This window comes from Zootoca vivipara, chromosome 9 (genome assembly GCF_963506605.1).
Source record: "Zootoca vivipara chromosome 9, rZooViv1.1, whole genome shotgun sequence".
Lineage (NCBI taxonomy): Eukaryota > Metazoa > Chordata > Lepidosauria > Squamata > Lacertidae > Zootoca > Zootoca vivipara.
This window is the reverse complement of record NC_083284.1, coordinates 77,058,266-77,081,479: the sequence shown is the minus strand read 5'-3', so window position 1 is coordinate 77,081,479 and position 23,214 is coordinate 77,058,266. Positions and strand designations below refer to the sequence as shown.

The 23,214-nt window shown below is 43.9% G+C and overlaps 1 protein-coding gene across 3 annotated transcripts in view; it reads right to left on the bottom strand.

The window, feature by feature from the left end:
• HMG20A (high mobility group 20A) overlaps nucleotides 1–23,214 on the bottom strand; it is a 74,084-nt gene that overhangs the window by 22,094 nt on the left and 28,776 nt on the right. For 2 of the 3 annotated variants that reach the window (XM_035112194.2, XM_035112196.2), the window contains exons 2-5: nucleotides 12,660–12,750; nucleotides 11,506–11,653; nucleotides 9,466–9,678; nucleotides 2,130–2,262 (exon numbers count right to left, since the gene is read on the bottom strand). In XM_035112194.2, the coding sequence (XP_034968085.1) occupies nucleotides 2,130–2,262; nucleotides 9,466–9,678; nucleotides 11,506–11,653; nucleotides 12,660–12,748 (583 nt within the window). In that variant the 5' untranslated portion in view covers nucleotides 12,749–12,750. Of the gene's footprint in view, nucleotides 1–2,129; nucleotides 2,263–9,465; nucleotides 9,679–11,505; nucleotides 11,654–12,659; nucleotides 12,751–23,214 lie in introns of those variants that run through there. The other variant, XM_035112197.2, reaches the window with a different exon arrangement.

Sequence of the window (23,214 nt, the reverse complement as noted above, 5' to 3'; positions counted from 1 at the left end):
TGCGTGAAACTAATAAACAACTAAGTGAAGAAAGTGAAAGGAACTGCTTGGATATTGAATTTGGAGAAGAGACAGTATTGGATTATGCAGAGGAACAAGAAGAGCAACTACCAACTTCAGACAATGCTACAAATAATAAAGAACCTAAGTGTTGCAAAGAAGAGGAAGAAGAAGATTGGAATGCTCCACAAGTAGGAGATGTGGAACAGGATTTAGAAGTGAACCAAGGGCTCCTCGATGGAGAACCAGAGGATATTGTTGCTCTCCTAGTGAGAGAGGGAGGGCAATGTACACTCTGGGAAAGTGGGAAGGTAGATGGAGGATGTTGGGAAACAGGTGGAAAAGGGAAGAAACAGCAAAGCTGTCTTTAAAAAGTCTGATTTCGGGAAAGGGTGGGAGTGGGTTAAAATATTTAAATACTTGATTTTAGGATAGATTGATTGGAAAGGTCCGATACTGGAATGAATTACGGAATTCGCTGAGCCACCTGGGAAATCTAGATCCAGGAGAGGGGGGGATGAAATTGTTTTTAGTTTGTTTAAAGGTATTATGAGAGAAGTTGTAATATTATTAATTGTGAATCATTGTTGGTAAAAATTATAAGCCAAGGGGAGAAATAATAGCAAGATTAGATATTGCAAAAAATTTTTTTAGAGATATAAATTAATTGTTTGAATGTTAATAATATAAATTGTGGGTTTATAGATTGATATTGAATTGAAAGGTATAGAGAGAATTGTAATAAGAGGTTTAAAATAATGTGGAAACTGCTTAAAGGTTAATTTTAATAGGGACCCAATGAGGGGAGATCTGAGGAAGTCCACAATGTGATGAAAAAGTTAAGAGTAATATTCTTTTTTCTTTCTTTCTTTTTTCCTTCTTCTTTTGTTCTTTTTGTATTTTTGCTGTTGTTTGTTTTTGTACTTTTTTATGAGTTGGTTTTTATGAGTTGGTGGGTACATTATTAATGTAAACTGATTGTTTTTGTTCTTTTTATAAAATTAATAAATATATTTTTAAAAAGAGAGATATTGTTGCTCACTGCCGAGCTACTCAAGAGTGAGGCTAGTATGGTGTTTGTGTCTGTTCCCAGGAGAAAGGAAGTCTCTTATCTCTTTCTCCTCACGTGATGTATACACTGTATTGTACTCTCTTTCTTCCGGCTCCCAATATGCCGGACTCTGCAGCTCTCTATATTAAAGTAGTTAACCACTACTAAATGTTCCTGTGTGTGTTGTTCTTCATGTTGGGGAACAATCGCATATTTGCTCTGTGGGTCCAGTCTAACAACTGGGAAGGAAGGGGGGTATTTGAAGGAACAGGGGCCCTGCAGGCAAGGAGGCTTATGGGGAGATAAGGGAGGGAAGCTGCTGCAGCTGCTGGCCTCCAATCCAAATTCAGATTGGCTGAAAAACAAGCCAGACGGGATGGGGACTAGCATGGCTTATTTCTGATCCAACCCTGCTTGAGGAGGTGGTGGTCACCCATCACTGCTTCACAACCTATGGTCAGGCCATAACCTTAGGGCTACATTCACATTGAACAACAGAGATATCTGTGCCTTCAAAACATGAAAAAATGTTGTGCTTAAAATACTTGTGTTGGCTTCAGGGCAAGTCCCACGGTCTGCAACTGACCTGTGCTTGGGGGCAAGCTTGGGAGTGGCGGGCGGGCGGCGCGCCATTGCCCCACACTCCCAGGCTGCTCTCTGGGGAGAGGGAGCCATGTCCGCTTTGCCAGCTGCCCCCCCCCCTTCGTTCCGGCAGTTCAGGGGAGGCTTGGCAGCCACGGTCAGGACAGGTGCCATTGTCCCGCACACCCGATGGCCCTCGTGGGCAGCTGTTTCAGCAGCGATATCGTAAGGGCGCAAACATAAGCCACACTTTAATTTTTCATGGTTGGAATTTGGGGAGAAAGTGCAGCTTGTATTTGGGCCAATACGGTAATACATTCATCCACATTGCAGGTACATCCTGTGCTCAAAGCAAGGAAGCAAGAACAAGTTAAATGGAGTGGCCGTCATCTGCTGCAAACCATTTTTCAATGCCCATTAAATGAGAACAAAATAGACGGACTAGTCAACAGTTCTAGGAGTTACTTTTAAGGACTCCTATGCCATAATTCAATACCTTGTCGATGCGATTTGCCTTTCTGCCTGTCCTGTGCTTTCCTGCTGAAAACTTTGTATGCCTCAGTCTTCTGGTACTGCTCCAGCTCCCTCATGTAACGTTCCTTATCCCTATCTGCTTCATCAAGGTAGCGCTGCAATAAGAGAACAGATCATATAAGAGAACAGCTGCAATAAGAGAACAGATCATATGAGGCTCTGGGCAGGACGTTGAAGCAATTAAATGCACAAATTGTCATCTCATCTGCCCTCCCAGTTGAACAATGTGGCCCAGGGAGAGAGGGATAAATAGGGGAAGTGAACAACTGGCTTTGCAAATGGTGCAAACAGGAACGGTTTGGATTCTTAGATCACGGTCTGCAGTTTCTTGAAGATGGACAAGTGATGGGCTGCACCTCACAAGGGTTGGGAGGAATGTTTTTGCCATGAAACTCAAACACCTAATCAGGAGGGCTTTAAACTGGCTTATGTGGGGGAGGGAAACAGTGGTCCTGAAGGTAGGAGTCTATCAAGTTATGAAGATGATCATCCAAATGTCAAGGACCAAATGGAGCAAACAGCATGCAGACCTACTGGTGGGAGGAAAGTATCCTTAAATAAGAGACATGGGGGAATGATCAATGGTCTTCAATGTCTGCATACTAATGCACAGAGCATGGGAAATAAACGAGATGAACTTGAGCTCTTGGTACAGCAAACTAAATACGACATAATAGGCATCACTGAAACCTGGTGGGATGAGTCTCATGATTGGAATGTAGTAATAGAGGGATGCAATCTATTTCAGAGAAATAGACCAAACAGGAAAGGAGGAGGAGTAGCGCTATATGTCAGGGATGTGTATACTTGTGAAGAGATCCAGGATTTAAAACTTCAAAGCCATATTGAGAGTATCTGGGTCAAAATTAAGGGAGAGAAAAATAACAGTGATCTCATTGAGGGAGTTTACTATAGATCCCCAAGCCAAACTGAGGACACAGATGATGCCTTCCTGGAACTGATGGCCAAGCATTCAAAAGGAAGTGAGATAGTAGTAATGGGGGATTTCAACTATCCTGATATTTGTTAGATGTCAAACTCAGCCAAGAGCATAAGGTCGAACAGATTCCTCACTAGCCTTGCAGACAATTTCATTGTCCAGAAAGTGGGAGAAGCAACAAGAGGATCAGCCATTTTAGATCTGGTCTTAACCAATAGTGATGACCTGGTTAGTGGGGTAGAAGTGGCAGGATCATTAGGTGGGAGTGACCATGCTCTTCTGGAGTTTATTATTCAGCGGAAAGGAGCAACCAAGCATACTAAGACTCAAATCCTAGACTTTAAGAAAGCCAACAGAAAACTTAGGGAAACGCTGGGTGAGATCCCATGGACAGTAATACTAAAAGGGAAGGGAATTCATGATGGTTGGGAGTTTGTTAAAAGGGAGATATTAAAAGCACAACTTCAGGCAATACCAATGAGACGGAAACATGGAAGGTGCCTAAAGAAGCCAGGGTGGCTATCTAAAGAACTTTTAACTGAGTTAAAATTTAAAAGGGATATGTTCCAAAAATGGAAAAAGGGGGAAATCACCAGAGAGGAATTCAAACAAATAGCCAGCACGTGTAGAGACAAAGTCAGAAAAGCTGATCTCATTTTTTGACAGAATTACAAGCCTGGTAGATGAAGGGAACGCTGTGGATGTAGCCTATTTTGATTTCAGCAAGGCCTTTGACAAGGTGCATCATGATATTCTTGTAAAGAAGCTGGTAAAATGTGGGCTAGACAATTGTACCATTCAGTGGATTTGTAACTGGCTGACTGACCGAACCCAAAGGGTGCTCATCAATGGCTCCTCTTCATCCTGGAGAGAAGTGACTAGTGGGGTGCCACAGGGTTCTGTCTTGGGCCCAGTCTTATTCAACATCTTTATCAATGACTTGGATGATGGGCTTGAGGGCATCCTGAGCAAGTCTGCAGATGACACCAAATTGGGAGGGGTGGCTAATACCCCAGAGGACAGGATCACACTTCAGAATGACCTTAACAGATTAGACAACTGGGCCAAAGCAAACAAGATGAATTTTAACAAGGAGAAATGTAAAGTACTACACTTGGGCAAAAAAAAATGAAAGGCACAAATACAGGATGGGTGACACCTGGCTTGAGAGCAGTACATGTGAAAAGGATCTAGGAGTCTTGGTAGACCACAAACTTGACATGAGTCAACAGTGTGATGCAGCAGCTTAAAAAGCCAATGCAATTCTGGGCTGCATCAATAGGCGTGTAGCATCTAGATCAAGGGAAGTAATAGTACCACTGTATTCTGCTCTGGTCAGACCTCACCTGGAGTGCTGTGTCCAGTTCTGGGCACCACAGTTCAAGAAGGATACTGACAAGCTGGAACGTGTCCAGAAGAGGGCAACCAAAATGGTCAAAGGCCTGGAAACAATGCCTTATGAGGAACAGCTTAGGGAGCTGGGTATGTTTAGCCTAGAGAAGAGAAGAGAAGGTTAAGAGGTGATATGATAGCCATGTTCAAATATATAAACGGATGTCATATAGAGGAGGGAGAAATGTTGTTTTCTGCTGCTCCAGAGAAGCGGACACGGAGCAATGGATTCAAACTACAAGAAACAAGATTCCACCTAAACATTAGAAGAACTTACTGACAGTAAGAGCTGTTCGGCAGTGGAATTTGCTACCAAGGAGTGTGGTGGAGTCTCCTTCTTTGGAGGTCTTTAAGCTTGACAGGCATATGTCAAGAATGCTTTGATGGTGTTTCCTGCTTGGCAGGGGGTTGGACTGGAAGGCCCTTGTGGTCTCTTCCAACTCTATGATTCTATGATAATTCGTCCCCTGCCTCAGTGCACCAAGCAAGTCAACCAGGCAGGTCAACTCTGCTGGAGTCTTTGAATAAGCAGAACGGACAAGTGAGAATGGAGAGACTGAGAGCCAAAGTTTAAGGTCAGCTGAGGCTTCCTCCTTCTGTATGCCAAAGTCAAGGATACACAGAAAGGCATCTATCCTCTGGATATGTCCACTTTATGTATGCTTTTCTGAATTACATAAAACCATTCAATCTGAAGTGGCACTTACTTGCCAGAGTTAAGCCAGGAGAAACCAATGTGAGTACAACTACAGGTGAAACTATTTTACTTAATATATGTGTGGGAAGGGGTTGTCAGCGTCGCTTGTGCAGGTTCTCCTGATCTGTAAAAATGTTACGAGAGACTTTGCACATATTTCTGTAAATCAAGAAAATCCTTAATACAAGAAAAGGAAATGAAAGGGGGGGGGGAAACTACAGGTAAAACTCGGAAAATTAGAATATCGTCAAAAAGTGAATTTATTTCAGTAATGCAACTTTTTCTTTTTTCTTTTTCTTTAAATTTTTACAAATGCTTTCTTTTGGAAATTCCACAGTAATAAAACAAATAGTTACAATAATACAAAAATAAATAAAAACATTGCTATTTCATTTCATTAATTACATTCCATTTATAATTGAGCCACCTAACAACAAATAATTACAATTACAACAAATAAAGGCTTGACATATCTTGCTTTGCATGTCATGCATCTATCTCATAGATTAGTTTCACCTTTTAAGTTGCGTTACTGAAATAAATGCACTTTTCGACGATATTCTAATTCTGCCTTGAACCCTTGCTATGGGGTGGGCTATAAATGGAAAAGAGAAAGAGATTGCATTTCAAGTTTAACTTCATATGCACAAATCACATCACCCTTGTATCTGTATGGGATGAATCAAATCCAGAGTTTTAGCATAACAGTGATGAGCTTGAATATAGTTCTAAAGAAATCATATCAAATGTTGCCTGGAGCATTCTGTCACATTTGCTAAATGAACAGAGCTTGGTTGCAGAAGACTTCAAAGGGAGCTGTCAATGTGTGAAGAACTTAAACAGCATGGAGACGATTGTGCCCTTTTCCATAAAGGCTTCTCTTCCCTCCTTTTCCATTCATTTTAAAATTTGCTCTAGGCTCTCCTCTTATTCTACTTCATAGCCTTATCTAGAAACTGGTGGTAAATGAGAAGAGTATGGGCAGTTTTACTTATGGGACTGCACATATCTGTATACAAGATGCAATGCAAGAGATTCTGGTGCTGGAGCCCCTGAAGTAACCCCTCATACACATACGCCAATATCATAATGCTTTTATGTAAGCCTACACCCCCATTTTGAATAAGCAATCAGTGGCTAATTACCATGGCTATACACTATTTTCAGAATCAGAGGCAGGATGCCTAAGAATACTGGTTGCTGGGGAACGATGACAGGTGGCTGTTCCAGTCATGTAAACCACTTTGAGGTTGTTTTTAATAATCGGGCGGTGTATAAATTTTATGAAACAAGATAAATTTCTGCATAGCTGGGGGTTGGACTAAATGACATTTAGGGTCCCTTTTAACTCTTCAATTGTGCGATCCTATGAAATAAATGCCATGCTTGTGAGCTTTCCATGGGCATGTGGGTAGTCACTGAAGCAGAATTGTGGCTTTGGTCTGCTCCAAAGCCACTACTAGCTGGCCCTGCCACGCATTGCTGTGGGTTATCCCTGTGACGATCCATGATGCGTTGCTGTGCCTGACTCAGGTTCCTTGTTTCCCAGGAAAGGGGGAGAATGGGTATGTTCCCCCCGGACTATGTTTTTCTCCCCCCCCCCTTGTTGTGTCTCATCCCTGTGATTACTCCCACCCTGTAGCAACCCATGAGGTATTTCGTCCCCCCTCCCCCCACCCTGGGTCATCCCTGTGACTCCCTTCACCCCGTCTCAACCCATGACCTATTCGGGCCCCTCCTCCCCCCACCCCCCACCCAGGGCTCCACTCGGGATATTCTGTAAAGTAGAGCCGAGGCCTAGTCTGTTGGCCTTGGCTTGGGCTAGTTTGTAAATGTGAGCCGAGGCCTCCGCCCTGTACCTCCATTCCTTGGCCCTGGCCTGACTCTGTGGGTTTTTGCAGATGAGGGTTTGGGCTAGTTGCATTGCTTGTTGTATCAGCGTTTGCGGGGGTGTGTGTGTGTTTTGGGGTTGCAGCCTGTGGCTGTGGTGTCTTGTGGCTCTGGGTTTGGCTATTTGCCTTTGTCTGGTAATGGCCGTCTTGGTGGTTTCAGTCCTTGGGCTTTGGGGGTGGAATGGCCGTTGTGGCTTTGGCGGGGGTGGTGGGGACGTTGGGGTAGGGCCTGGGTTGTGGGGTGGGTGTGGCGGGGTCAAGGCCCGTCCTTGGGCTTTGGGTGTGGAATGGCTGTTTTGGCAGTTGTTGGACGGTGGTTGATGATATAACAATTTGGCCCCGCCCTCGGAGAGCTGCTTTTCTATTGAGTGCTGCTGGAGTCTTCAGAGCTTTTGCTGGTGATGTCTAATTTGGGCGCCACTTTTTTGCGTTTAATCATTAGGTATGAAAGGTGTGGGGGTTTTTTTGGGGGGGGATTTATGCCAGATCCCACCATGATGGGCATGGAATGTTGTGTCCTAATTTGATGCAATTCGGTTCAGCAGTTACGGAGGAAGGGCACACAGTGTGAACATTTATACAGTGGTACCTCGGTTAATGAACACAACTGGTTCCGGAAGTCTGTACTTAACCTGAAGCGTACTTAACCTGAAGCGAACTTTCCCACTGAAGGTAATGGAAAGTGGATTAATCTGTTCCAGACGGTCCGCGGAGTACTTAAACTGAAGCGTTCATAAACTGAAGCGAACTTTCCCATTGAAAGTAATGGAAAGTGGATTAATCCGTTCCAGACGGGTCCATGGAGTACTCAACCTGAAGCGTACTTAACCTGAAGCACGGGTGTAATTGGTTCCGGAAGTCTGTTCATAAACTGAAGCGAACTTTTCCATTGAAAGTAATGGAAAGTGAATTAATCCGTTTCAGATGGGTCCGCGGCGTTCGTAAACAGAAAATTTGTAAACCGAGGTGTTCATAAACCGAGGTTCCACTGTATATATATAGATGTAGGGAGAAGGGGTTTATCTCAGTCAGCTCTTTGCTATTCTTCCTGTTTACTCCTTCATACTTACCCTCTTCCAAAAGGGAAATCCTAGACATATTTGCTTGAACACAAATTCCACTCTTTTCAATGGGGCTTACTCCTAACATAAGTGTGCCCGTAACTGCAGCCAAAATTCCCCTTCCCACCTTGCTGAGAGTCCTCCACAACTGGGCACAGGAGCAATTCTCAAGGGTCCAGGTCACCCTGCATCACAGGCAGAGCTGAGGTGGTGGCATCCTGGCTTCCTCGCCCCCATCCAGCAATTCCATTGCAAGGTCTCTGATGACAGACTATATCCCAGCTTCTCCCTAACCAGGCCTGGGGTGCCCCACCTCTCGCTGTTGGTTCCCTAGGTTCTCTTGCTTGATGCAGAGAGACTGTGTGGCCACAGCTGATGTCAATTCTAAGCATTTACAGGCTGTGGCCAAGACGGGCAAACACCAAGGGGGCGAACAGGACGAGGCATGGTGGGAATGAAGACCCAGCTACCTCCTGGGTAGGGATCCAGACACCCTATCACTGCTTCACCTGGGACGGAGCTGGCTCCACACTCAGTTCACACTGCAGCACCTCTTGGAACAAATGCAAGAAGCACCATTTTGGGGGTGGTTTTTTGGACAGGTTATTAATAATGTGGTATATGCTTACAATAGCATTCTTTATTTGGCCTCCTATTCCCCAAACCATTCCATTTCCTCAGATTGCGAGTCCCTCGGGCACAAAACTATTAGCACTAATGCTTCAATCCTACACCCACTTACCCAGGAAAGAACCCCACTGCTCTTCAGAGGTATTTGCTTCTGAGTAGGCAGCATGTGTAGGATTGCACTGTTAGAAAAACTGCTGTAAGCCACTCCGGGCCCATCCTATATAATAAAGTGCAAGTGTCTCTGCGTCCAGTATTCCGTGTGTCCCTGGGTTACTGCGCATGTGCCCCACGGACACAGGGATTGGACACAGAGACAACCGCCAACCGTCGCTCCGCCAACCGCCGCTCTGAAGCCCAGTCTCATGCTGGAGGTGTGCGGCTAGGCGGTGGGGGAGAGAAGCGCTCCCCCCCCGCAGCCTTGCCGCGCACCGCCGGCATGGGACACAGCCCGCCTGCTTGCCTTTCCCCAGGAAGCCGAAGCGGCAGCTAACCAGGCCTGGGGTGCCCCACCTCTCTCCTGAAGACTCACAGGGCTATGTTACATTGCAGAGAAAATTTAGGCCCTACCTATCTAAAATGAGCACGTAATTTTTTTAGAATCTCTCTTTAGCTACCTGAATAGACTTTCTGTTATCACCTGGAAAAAACACCAAATTCCAGAATAAAGGAAAGTAATATAATAGTACCCGTTTCTCTTCAGGAGGGAGTTTACTCCACTCATTGCCCAGCATCCTGGTGATTTCTGGGAATGGAACCTCTGGCCTCTTCGCTCGAAGTTGCTCCCTCCGCTCATTCATGAACCGCACGTAACCTGTTAGGGGAGATTTAGGAGCATTGCTATCCCTTAAGGGTTTCTTCCTCTTTCGCCCTTTGGACCAGCCTCCTCTCTTAGTTCTTTGCTACAAAGACAGAGAGAGGAAAGTTCAGTGTGAGACATCAGTTCCTTTAAAGCTGGAGGGAAGAACAACAACAGGTAGCCTCTGAGATGTTGTCAGACTCCCATCACCCTTAAGCCCCAGGCAGCACAGCCAATGGCCAGGGGTGTTAGAATTTGGGAGTCCAGCAGCATCTGGAGGATCATGGATCCCTGCTCCAGGTTGAAACCTACATTAGCACCTCAAATGCTTTTATAATTCACACACAGCTTCAGTAAACATCCCTGGTACTCTTTTTCAACAGTCAGCCTAGCAGGCATGATCAGATACATCAGAAAGTAAGCTGTGTTGAGCAAGCAAAGTTGTTAAGTAATGGAGAAGGGAGCATGGTGAGGATCAGGTAAGAGTGTAAGGGTTAAATTTCGGCAGAATCGGCTTTCACTGGTAAAGCCAAAATCAGAAATTCTTAAGAATTGTAGAAAATTTTATTGTGGATTTAAACACACAACCCAAAAAAAGTTTTCGGAAATTTCCTGCAGGGTAGCCATGTTGGTCTCCTGCAGCAAAAAAAAAAAAATTGTGGCACCTTAAAGAGTAAAAAATTTCAAAATAAATAAACCAAGACTGATATGGTTGAAAGGCCTGATGAAAGTTAGGAAGAGATAAAACAGAAGGTTTGGGGATAAGCCACACTCAAAGTACGTACAAAATGTACTGCGGTTTTAAAGAATCATCTGCAGTTTATAAATAAATTAATTAATTTAAAAATGTTTGGGAATCCACAGCAATATTTCTCAAACAGTAGGCTAGGATGTGCCCATGGGTCCTGAGCCACTTTCAGGTGGGCCCCTGTGCCCCCTCACTTGCCTGCCCCACCCACTAGCCATGCCAAAGCCTTTTGGATGGGCAAGAACTCCTTGCATGCTGAGTAAAGGAGGCCAGGGGATACAGAAGTGGGGGTGAGGGGAAAGGACACAGGAGGTGTTGAAGGTAATTAGAAACTGAGATAAAAGTTTAGTATTTATTACAAAGGGAGAATAAAAATAAATCTCTTATAAGAAGAGAATGTAAAAGGACCAGGAAGGAGGGATGAAAGAAACTGGAGTGGGGGTTGACAGGGGGTTGGGGTAAAGTACATGTTGGCTGTAAAAAGAGAATGGGGCAAGAAATTACAGGAGATGAGTAAAAATACTTTGTGGGAAGTAGGGGAGGAGGGACTAAAAGAAAAAAGCCTTCTGCACCTAAAGCCTCTGGATCCACAAATTATGCCTAAAATGGGGAGGATGCCACAATATCCCCAGAGTCAATGACTGCATTAGTTTGAGGAAAGTTGGGCAATGGGAACTCCTTGCCACAAAGTAAATGCTGTAGCAAAGAATTCCTGTAGAAATTGGAGTTCTTGGTGAAGTCCAGAAATAAACAGTAAATTGCAAGAACTCGCGCCAGGAGGAAGATGATAGGATGAATTCAAAAGGAATCAATTCCAGTATGATAGTGAGGCAAATAAAAATTAGTCCCAGTGAAAAAAATCCCAGGAATCCCAGGAAAAGACCCTGTTTCGCCAATTCTTCATCAGCTGGAATGTTGAAAAATTGAACATTAGAAATAAATCTTACAGTAATTATCCTTATAATAGCTTCCTAGGATTGCTGTAGTTCTATACTGTCAATCACTCATTCAAGGAAGGATGAGGAATGACAGCATAACCTGTTTCACTGCAGGTGTTATCTGTTTACAGAGGAGAGGAATGCTAATCAAATTCCAAATAATCAACTCTCTTGTTTTATTTTTTAAAGATATGAATGGATAGAGAATTTAGGTGGAGGAAGACTTCTTCTAATTTCTGCTTACCTCCTCCTCAGGCCTTGGCTCGCTATTTTCAGCTTTATTAGATGACTCATTTCGCAACAGTTGACTGTGCAGCAGGTCCTCTGCAAAATCTGGATTGTTGGCAGACTGGGAGGTACTGCCAGTGCACAATTCTTCTGAATGATTTAGCCTGGGGGGGGGGGGGCGAAATAGGTAATCATGCAATATAGTCCCACAATTGTTAGGAAAAGGCATTTCCTGTTTTACTCCCTGGGATATTATGTGATATTGCAAATATCAAAAGTAGTTAGAAAGAAACACGTGTGCCAAAGAATGACAATCAAAACACAGCATGTTGCACCTGCTAGAACAATTTCTCTTACGGCCTATACCAGTTATCACGTACTCCAACAGAATGATGTTCTAAAGCCCAAGGAAGACTAAGCAGTCATCATGCTGGAGCTTGGGATGAAAGTGAGCTTTAACCACTAGCTCTACCCCATTTCTTGGAGCATTTATAAGAGGGCTTCTACCTTCAGGTGACTACCAAAAAAAGGGCATTCTCAAAGGCGAAGCATCCCCTTAGGAAGCGGCCATTGGCCATGGCTCATATACTCTATCGTAAGGGTAGGCAACCTAAGGCCCGTGGGCCAGATGCGGCCCAATCACCTTCTCAATCCGGCCCACGGATGGTCTGGGAATCAGCGTGTTTTTACATGAACAGAATGTGTCCTTTCATTTAAAATGCATCTCTGGGTTTTTTGTGGGGCATAGGAATTCGTTCATTTCCCCCCTCAAAATATAGTCCGGCCCACCACATGGTCTGAGGGATGGTGGACCAGCCCACGGCTGAAAAAGGTTGCTGACCCCTGCTCTATCGTCTTAAAAACTATGCAGGTTTATCTCATCACCAATACTAAGGAAATCTACCTCAGCTGATCAACTCCACCCCTTTGGGAGCAGTTTATTTCAGGTATGATATTTAAGAATATGCACCACATGAAAACCACCTCTCCAACATACAAAGGGAAATTCTAAGTGTTTTTCCAAACAAGTATCAATAGGTCACTGAAGATAAGAGTTTAGAAGTGGGTGTTTTAAACCAAAGCAAAAGAAAAATATTCAGCAAATCGCCATTGTAGGTTCTATAGTGGACTATGTATGCATGAGCCAAAACTAGAGGAGCAGTTGCTTACCCTGATGGAACAACATCATTGCTCTCCTTTGAGCCATCATCTTCTGGAAAATGTGACAAGGGAGATGAAGTGGTCCTTGGGTTCTCCATTACTGTTGCAACAGAAAACAGTAGAAGCATATTTCACATTAGTATTACTTTAATATACCAGTTTGTCATCTGGCAAGCAGACTTGCAGTGTAATCTTAAATGTTTCTTCCCAAGTACTGTCCAGCAACTCGAGCAACATTTGTTTCTAAGGACAATTGTTAAGCTGCAGAACCCCAATTCAATCCAATCTCCCAAGTAGGATATTACTAGATCATGGATAACTGAGGCCAAGTTATCCCCATCCAGGAATGGCAGTAGCTGATGGTACATCCATAACTGGAAAGAGGCCCTCTGTTTCACTGAGGCCACTTGGACCTCAAGTGACAGAGCATGGGAGAATTCTATGCACATGGTCTTTTAAGGAGAGTGTGACCCTATCTTCAGCAAGTCACCTTCCTATTTCCCAGATTTGGGAACCACCAAGCCTCAAGATTTTAATCTTCTCGAGATTCAGTTTCAGTTTATTGGCAGTCGCTTGACTCTCACTACCTCAAGATCCTTGAATCTTAGAGTTGGAAGAGACCACAAGGGCCATCCAATCCAACCCCCTGCCAAGCAGGAAACACCATCAAAGCATTCCTGACAGATGGCTGTCAAGCCTCTGCTTAAAGACCTCCAAAGGAGACTCCACCACACTCCTTGGCAGTGCACAGCATCCCCTGATGCAGGTGGCAAGGAAGAACAGAGCTGCAGTGTCATCTTCGTAGTGATGACACCTCACCCTGAGCCTCCAGTTGAGAGCTCCTAAGAGCTTTGTACAGATGTTAGAAAGCACGGGAAATAAATATAATACAAGAGTTTGGTCAAGTGGCAGGATTCAAATTAAACAAAAGTAAAACTAAAGTGTTATTAGAAAACCTTAAAGAAGCTGAAAGGAAAGAAATAATTGAGATGGTAGGGATAGAAGCACATAAAAAGTAAAGTATCAAGGAATATGGATAACAGCAAAAAATATAAACCTTTTAAAAGATAATTATGAAAAAATATGGCACGAAATTAAAAGAAATATGGAAATATGGAATAGGATGAATCTCTCTCTAATGGGAAGAATTGCAACTATAAAGACTTCCAAGGATGTTATTCTTCTTTCAAACTATTCCAGTAATAACAGGGAACGCATGCTTCAAATAATGGAAAGAGAGATTTCAAGATTAGTCTGGAATGGGGAAAAGCCAAGGATAAAAAAGTAAGATTCAAACAGATGTGAAAGAAAGAGGCGGACTTAAAATTGTACTATGAAGCTGCATTCCTAATATGGATCTGTGATTGGATCAAGCTAGAAAGGGAGGAAATAACAGAACTGGAAGGACATGACAACAGGTTTGGATGGCATGCTTACTTATAATATGGAAAAGCAAAAATACACAAAGGGTTTCACAATCATATAAGGAGGTCATTGTTCAAAGTGTGGGGAAAATATAAAGACTTATTAGAACCTAAGACACCCTGGTTGAAGCATTGTCACTTAAAGCATGGGGGGGGGAGAATGGCCAACATATAGAGAACTATTGGTTAAACAAGAGGGAAAACTAAAACTGAAAGAATATGAGGAAATAATGGAACATCTTCAAAGTTGGCTACACCATAGACAGCTAAAGGATATATAATGAATTGAAGAAAATGTTGAAAATAACATTTGTTAAACAACCAGAAGCCTTCTTGTTAGGTATTTTAGGCCAAGATCTAGAGAAAAAGAATAGGAAGCTATTCGTGTATGCTACTACAGCAGTGAGAATTCTGATAGCACAAAACTGGAAGACCGGAGAAATGCCAAGTAAAGAACAATGGCAAGAAAAACTGATGAACTACGCAGAATTGACAAAATTGACGGACAGACTTTGAGAAAAGGACAACAGTGACTTTGAAAGAGAATGGGAACCTATTGACTTGATGGCAGGATTTAAACAAACACTCACAACTTTATTAACAAAGAATATGTATAAAACAAACAAATAACACAGTGGATTTCTAAGAAACAGCAGTGTGTAATAAGGGAGAAACAAACCAGAAGCGGAAGTTGGGGGAAGCCCAGGAGGGGAGGGGAGAGGGAATGTACGGTAATATAAATGTTATGGATATGAGGTGTATGTAATGATAGAAAAAGAAAAGTGAATAAAAATTTATTTTTTAAAAAAACGGAAACAAGATTGAACAGTGTGTGACTGTACAGCATAATTGCCATGCTAGGGACGTGGGTAGCGCTGTGGTCTAAACCACTGAGCCTCTTGGGCTTGCCGATCGGAAGATCGGTGGTTTGAATCCCTGCAACGGGGTGAGTTCGAAAGCACATGCGCTCTGGTTTCCATCGTGGTATTCCATTGCACCAGTAGCGGTTTAGTCATGCTGGCCACATGACCTGGAAAACTATCTGTGGACAAACACTGGCTTCCTTGGCCTGAAAGTGAGATGTGCGCCGCACCCCACAGTCGCTTAACTGTCCAGGCGTCCTTTGTGCCCCAGCCCTGCTAGAAATGAAATACATTTCCAAATCAAAAGTCATTTAAACTCAATAGAGCAGCAAGCTCGTAAATACAAATCTGGATCCTGCTTCTACAGTCAGATAAACACACTCCCCCCCCCTTAAATTCCTCGTCATCTTAGAGCCACTGCCATTTCTGCTGGTACTCAAGCCACACTCAGAGTTCAACCTTCTGGCTACTTAGAAACATTCTGATATAAAATGACAGCAAAAAAAGAAAAGAGGAAATGGCTAATAAAACAATTCACACCTATTTTACAGCAATTCTTTTAAAGAAAAATGTGTCTACAGCAATTGCAGTCTGTGAAGAAGTGTTAGCCAGAATATGAGTGCCACAATGACATTTACAGATAGCCTTCTGCTCTGTTCATTTCAGGCACAATCTAACCGCAATGACACCTACCCAAGCCTGAGAGAGATGAAGGGGGTGTCTTGCATGCACATTCTGATGTATCTGCCCTCCGTGCTGGCTTTGAAGATTTATTTCTATGCTGCAAGAAGATGCACTTTGTTGCTTTCAAACTGTTCAAATTTTGCTATATCATTACACATGTAAGAGACAGGCAGCTTAGGTTATAGTTTATGATGCATGCATCTCTTCGGATGCACAACCAAGGTATTCTTTGAAATAAGCCTTCCATTAATGCCCAGACCAGCAGATCAATGGAAGGTCTAGGTGGAACAGATGATCCACATCAATCTTGCTGCCTCCAGGGAGAGATGCTATACTAGCCATTTGCATTTTAGAGAAGAGTGATGTAAGGGGTGTCAGTTCTACTAACCAAGGACATAATTTGCAGTGGATGGAAGGAACCAACCTATGTCCTAAGGGAGGCAACACAAACACTTATAAAGCTATCTGTAGGTGTGATTCATAGTTTGAGAGATGGACACTAATAAGGGTGTTGTCATGTTTTTTTAGCCGATCCTTTAACTGCTTTATCCTTGCATGTCAAGGATGGGGAATCTATTGGACTACAACTCCCATAATCCCTGACCACTGGTCATGCTGGCTGGGGCTGATAGGAGTTGGAGGGCCACAGACTTCCCATCCCAACTGTGTACCACACTGCCATTAGACATAGGAGCAAAGCCTGTATTCATTGCAGACATTGTCAAATACAGGAGAAGAACCTAAGCTTTTAAATACAATTCCTCAACTTACACAATTTATTAATATTTTGGTTGAAACATGGATCGTTACACTAAAAAATGAAACTTGGATTTGTGTAACATGGAGAGTTTGTGCTTGTTTTCGTACAATCCAATTTGCCCATCTATGGGGGAACATCTTCATTGTTCTGAGGAGCAAAGCTTTATATGCAAAGCTTTGCATATATGCAAAGGAACCATAGAGCAGACTTTTGTAGAAGAGGCTCCAATGAAGTCAAAAAGCATCTTTAAAATGCCATCCTTCACAATAGGAAGATATTTATCTCACACAAATACAATTTTGCTGAACATGGCACAATGGCTTGGCATTCTGCACCTTGTGTTCCACAATGGCACACCTCTTTTGTTTTACATCTGGGGCTCAGTTAGTGACAAAGTTCCAACCTGGCATTCAGTCTTGTAGAGGAAGCAGCTGGACATCAGCTTTAACACCACCCAAAACAAAACATATAAACACAGGAAGCTAGAAGAACACAAACTTCTTTCTTGCTTTAAAGCTTTGTTTTATTCAATCTATATGGCTGGGTACTGAAACTCAAGTCTCAGAAGTAGAGGTCAAATATCTGTGAGCATGCAGAGATTATTAAACTATCCCAACAAACAAGAAGGGAGAGGAGGAAGCAAGTTCCCACTGGAACTGGAAATTGATAAAAACGTGCACAGGATGCCGTGTCAGGGGCTGATCTGCTAGCCTCGGGACCTCCAAATCACATAGCTGTGCTGACAATAATCCTTTCTTTCATCACTGCCAGGTAGACTTCAGAGTTCCAAAACTGTTAAGATGGCTCACAGAAACTCAAAAGTAGGTAGGACATATTCATGCATATTCTTATTTATGCATTTATGCTTTGGTAGGACATTTATGCATATTCTTCTAGTTGGAAAGTCTTGTTAATGGGTTAGTCCCAGCCAGATCCTTCCTTCCTTCCTGTATACTTTTGTCAGGATGAGAAAAATATTGAGCTGGATTCCAAAAGGAAGTAGCACATTTGCCCTTCCAACCTCTGGTACAGCAGGAAGCCGCAGGTGCAAATAGAAACTTGAACATTTATAGAAACCATGGTGTTAATAAATGGGGATTTAAAATAAAAGGTTACTTGATGATCCCCAACTTTTAAATCAATATTAGCATGTGTCACCCCAAATTGACAATATCATAATTCAAAACATTTAAAGAATTCATAGGGAGTCTGCTGCAGGGTCAGCACTAGCTGATAAAATGCAGCATTTGACTCTTGGCTTTTCAAAAGATATTGCTGTGATATGAAGCGAAAAAACAAGCAACTTATGGAAAGCAGCATATGAGCCAAAGCTCTGGGCCCACAATTTAGCAAATCAGCATCAGTGTATGTGTGCCCACTGTTCCCAAGACTTGTTGTTGTTTAGTCGTTTAGTCGTGTCCGACTCTTCGTGACCCCATGGACCAGAGCACGCCAGGCACTCCTGTCTTCCACTGCCTCCCGCAGTTTGGTCAAACTCATGTTCGTAGCTTCGAGAACACTGTCCAACCATCTCGTCCTCTGTCGTCCCCTTCTCCTAGTGCCCTCCATCTTTCCCAACATCAAGGTCTTTTCCAAGGATTCTTCTCTTCTCATGAGGTGGCCAAAGTTTTGGAGCCTCAGCTTCACGATCTGTCCTTCCAGTGAGCACTCAGGGCTGATTTCCTTCAGAATGGATAGGTTTGATCTTCTTGCAGTCCATGGGACTCTCAAGAGTCTCCTCCAGCACCATAATTCAAAAGCATCAATTCTTCGGCGATCAGCCTTCTTTATGGTCCAGCTCTCACTTCCATACATCACTACTGGGAAAACCATAGCTTTAACTATACGGACCTTTGTAGGCAAGGTGATGTCTCTGCTTTTTAAGATGCTGTCTAGGTTTGTCATTGCTTTTCTCCCAAGAAGAAGGCGTCTTTTAATTTCATGACTGCTGTCACCATCTGCAGTGATCAAGGAGCCCAAGAAAGTAAAATCTCTCACTGCCTCCATTTCTTCCCCTTCTATTTGCCAGGAGGTGATGGGACCAGTGGCCATGATCTTGGTTTTTTTGATGTTGAGCTTCAGACCATATTTTGCGCTCTCCTCTTTCACCCTCATTAAAAGGTTCTTTAATTCCTCCTCGCTTTCTGCCATCAAGGTTGTGTCATCTGCATATCTGAGGTTGTTGATATTTCTTCCGGCAATCTTAATTCCTGCTTGGGATTCATCTAGTCCAGCCTTTCGCATGATGAATTCTGCATATAAGTTAAATAAGCAGGGGGACAATATACAACCTTGTCGTACTCCTTTCCCAATTTTGAACCAATCAGTTGTTCCATATCCAGTTCTAACTGTAGCTTCTTGTCCCATATAGAGATTTCTCAGGAGACAGATGACAGTTCACAACAAAGAAGCAGTAAATACAAATTAAAGCTCAGAACTTTAAAAGGGCTCAAAGAACAAAAATAGAGCTGATTGGCAGGGAAAGGATAAAAAGTAGGCCTCTCTGGGGTAAGTTCCATAAATGGAGCACCATCAAATCCCAGGGGTGCCTAAAAGGGAGCTATAAATCTGCTGACATCAATACAGACATCAAACTCAGTCAGAAAAGCATGAGACTCTTAATCTCAGGGTCATGGGTTCAAGCCCCATGTTTGGCAAAGCATTCCTGCATTGCAGGGGGTTGGACTGGATTGCCCTTGTGCTTCCTTCCAACTCTACAATTCTATGATTCAGGTATTCCTTCAGATATTGGTCAGACCTCACCTGGAGTACTGTGTCCAGTTCTGGGCACCACAGTTCAAGAAGGATACTGACAAGCTGGAATGTATCCAGAGGAGGGTAACCAAAATGGTCAAAGGCCTGGAAACAATGCCTTTTGAGGAACGGCTTAGGGAGCTGGGTATGTTTAGCCTGGAGAATAGAAGGTTAAGGGGTGATATGATAGCCATGTTCAAATATATAAAAGGATGTCATATAGAGGAGGGAGAAAGGTTGTTTTCTGCTGCTCCAGAGAAGCGGACACGGAGCAATGGATTCAAACTACAAGAAAGAAGCTTCCACCTCAACATTAGGAAGAACTTCCTGACAGTAAGAGCTGTTCGGCAGGGGAATTTGCTGCCAAGAAGTGTGGTGGAGTCTCCTTCTTTGGAGGTCTTTAAGCAGAGGCTTGACAGCCATATGTCAAGAAAGCCTTGATGGTGTTTCCTGCTTGGCAGGGGGTTGGACTGGATGGCCCTTGTGGTCTCTTCCAACTCTAGGATTCTACCCAGTCAAAAGTGTATACAACAAGATTTGAATCAGGCCATGATTTCATGGTTTGGGATTTGCCAAATTACAGGAAAATAGGTTCAGGGGTGTTGTTTGTCTGTTATTGTTTTTTGAGTTTGACCAAACTGCGGGAGGCAGTGGAAGACAGGAGTGCCTGGCGTGCTATGGTCCATGGGGTCACGAAGAGTCGGACACGACTAAACGACTAAACAACAAATATCTTCTTTACTTTGGGGTAGAGTACAAGCAAGGTTGCCCATTTTGGGAACTCTATCTCCCCCACCTGCTGGACCTGTGGTCACTTGTGGGACTTCCAGACCAGGACCTGCCCGCAGCTGAACAAGTAGGGCAGGGACCAGGACCCTGGGCAAGCAGGCAGCACTGGGAGCATGCCAGCTAGGTGTGTTGAGGCAGCTCTATAAAGCCTGCCTGCCCTGGACGCAGGGTGCCCCAGCGGTGCCACCACTGAAGTGGTAAAACAAGGCATGGGCCAACCCCCTTGTGCTACAAACTGGTTTTAACAGGAATGAATTTTTAACTTGGATGGATGTTTTATTTGGGGGGGTTGGTTTAAAGCAGGGGTGTCAAACTCAAATTCATCGGGGGCCGCATCAGCAGTTTGGTCACCCTCAAAGGGCCGGTTGTATCTGTAGGACTATGTGTCCACTCTTTATTATCATAAATTATTGTCACTGCATTCAATTATTATTATTTTTTGTAATAATGTAAGTAATAACTAGCTCTGAAAGCAGAAACATAGTCAGAATAATGGCAAGTAGATATTCAAATGTACAATTATTGTACAATTTATTGAAAAATGATTTTTGGTAACTGCACAGGGTGGTGGAGGCTCGCTAGGGTTTCATGCAGGACCTTTGCAGAGCTACTAGTACCTGGAGATGCTGGGGTCCTTCTGCATGCAGGACAGATGTTCTGTCAGTGAGCCACCACCCTTCACCAAAGGGACTGGCTGAGGTTGACTTACTGGAGCTGCTCTCCTGGTTCCAGGGTTTAAGGGCCAGAAGTATAAAGCAGCATCCTATGTTTCTGAGGAGAGGGAGAGGGAGGGGAGGGAGGAAGGGAGGAAGGAAGAAAAGAGGGAGTGGGAGGGAGAGAGGAAGGAAGGAAGGAAAGAAAGAGGGGAGAGAAAGAAGAGTAGGAAATAAGGAAGGGAATAAAGAAGGAAAGAAAAAGAAAGAGGGAGAGAAGACGGAAGGGGAGAAAGAAGGAAGTAGAGGGAAAGAAAGAATAAGAATGAGGGAGAGGAAGAAAGATGGGAAGGACGGAAGGAAGGAAGGAAGGAAGGAAGGAAGGAAGGAAGGAAGGAAGAAAAGAGGGAGCTGGAGGGAGAGAGGAAGGAAAGAGGTGAGAGAAAGAAGATTAGGAAAGAAGGAATAAAGAAGGAAAGAAAAAGAAAGAGGGAGAGAAGACAGAGATAAAGAAGGAAGGAAGGAGAGGGAAAGAAAGAATAAGAACGAGAGAGAGGAAGGAAGAAAGGGAAGGGGGGGTCGCCGCCTTGATTCAGCGCCAGAAAAGAGCGCGAAGGGACCCAGGGGCAAAAAGCATTTCCCGTGCAGCATGAGGCAGCGAGTGTACGTTTTAGGAGAAGTGCGTAAAGCCTCAGAGTTGCACGTTCGTGAGGCTGAGCCGCTGCTGAGCTCACGTTCATGAGGCTGAGCCGCGGCAGGAGGAGGAGGTGAGGCAAGAGGAGGAGGCGGCTTGCCGGGTCGGTGCCCAGCAGCGCCGTGCGGAGAGTCCTGAGCCTCTGGGACGCAGCAGTGCTCTGTAGCACTTTGAATCCTCCTCCACGCGGCGCTGCTGGGTGCTTTGTCTGTGCTTCAGTAGCAGCAGCCGTTTCCAGGCGCCGAGCCGTGGCAGGAGGAGGAGGATTCAAAGTGCTACAGAGCACTGCTACGTCGCAGAGGCTCGGGACTCTCCGTGCAGCGCTGCCAGGCGCTGACCCGGCAAGCTGCCTCCTCCTTCTCCTGCTGTGGCTCGGGGCGCTCCACGCAGCGCTGCTCCAGCCGCCTTTCTAACCCCCCCCCGGCCCCAGCTGTTTGTTGGCGCTGCGCTTCAGCAGCAAGGTCCCGCTGCTGGGTCCCGCTGGCTGGGGTGCTCGGCGGGCCACATGATGAGGTCTGGCGGGCCGGATTTGGCCCCCGGGCCTTGTGTTTGACACCCGTGGTTTAAAGTGTTTTTAAATGTTATAAGTTAATTTGGATTTTGTATCTTTATTTGTGGGTCAGGGTATCGTTTACGGGCTTTTGTTGGGAAATGTTATTGGTTTGTATACATTAGTATTGTTAAGTGTTTTAATTATTTTTATTATGTTTTTAGTACTTTTTACATTGTACTTTGTCCTACGAGTATAGGGCAGTATATTTATATTATTATTATTAAATCCTGCCATTTCCAAAGTGCCACAAAATGATGCTTGTATACCTGGATGTGATCTTTACATTCCTAGTAACACACAACTGTCCTTGGCTACTGAGCTATTTTTGTTCATAAGAGTTTCAGTAACATTTGATTACCTGGTTCTGATCCTTTTTGCAGACTGAGACAGATGGCAGCCACCAATCCTAGCCTTAGGCCTCTGTTCAAGCCCTGACAAAGTCCCAAACCATGCAATAAATGTCTACAATTCCACAGCTAGAAAGAAAATGTTTTGCAGAAAAAATATGTGCACCATACCTATTTTTAAAAACCTGAAGATGCCATATAAATTCATGAGCCTGGAAATATCATCATCATCATCATCATCATTCTTTATTCGACCGTCAGTCAGAAAAGATACATTTCTCAGTACAAGATTAAAACATCTAAGACATCTAAAAAACACTAAAATAAAACATGGGCAGCACTAATAAAGGCTATGCAGATAAACCCACATCAATGCAGTCGATTTTAATCTTACGACGCTTGAGAGCTAGGAAGAGAAATTTGGCCACCAAAAAAGCTGTTTTCCAGGTGGGATTAGTCCAGAAATATACAACCTGACTTTCTCTGGATAGAGAGCTGAGCTGAGATAGGCATGGGACTGTGAGACATTGTCTTAAATCTACATAGAAAGGGCAACTCAGGAGGATCTTTTCGGTGGACTCTACCTCTCCCAAGGCACAATGGCAAGTTCTCTGGTTGTATGGAACTCCCCTGTACCTTCCCCATAATACCGCAGATTTGAGGACGTTCAATTTGGCCACAGTGAGGAGTCTACGGTATTCCACATAGTGGATTTCCGCGAGATAGGGAACTGGTGTAACCTGATGGATCATCCCTGGTTTCACGAGGACTATGTCCTCTTGTCTAGCAATATCGCCCAATCTCTGAGCAATCACAGCTCTAGCTTGACTGTATGTCATAGACTCCAAGTAAAGGTGTGACAGTCCGCAAGTCTGTACTTCATCTAAGACCTCCCTTTCCCACGATGATTGAAAATCATCCCTCAATATCAAGGGGGCCAAACCCACTGGTTCAAAGCATAGCTTAAGCCATAGCCAAAGCTTCGCTTTCAGGGCCACATACCGAAAAGCTTGGCAACCAGCCTTTAATCTCATGACCGCACC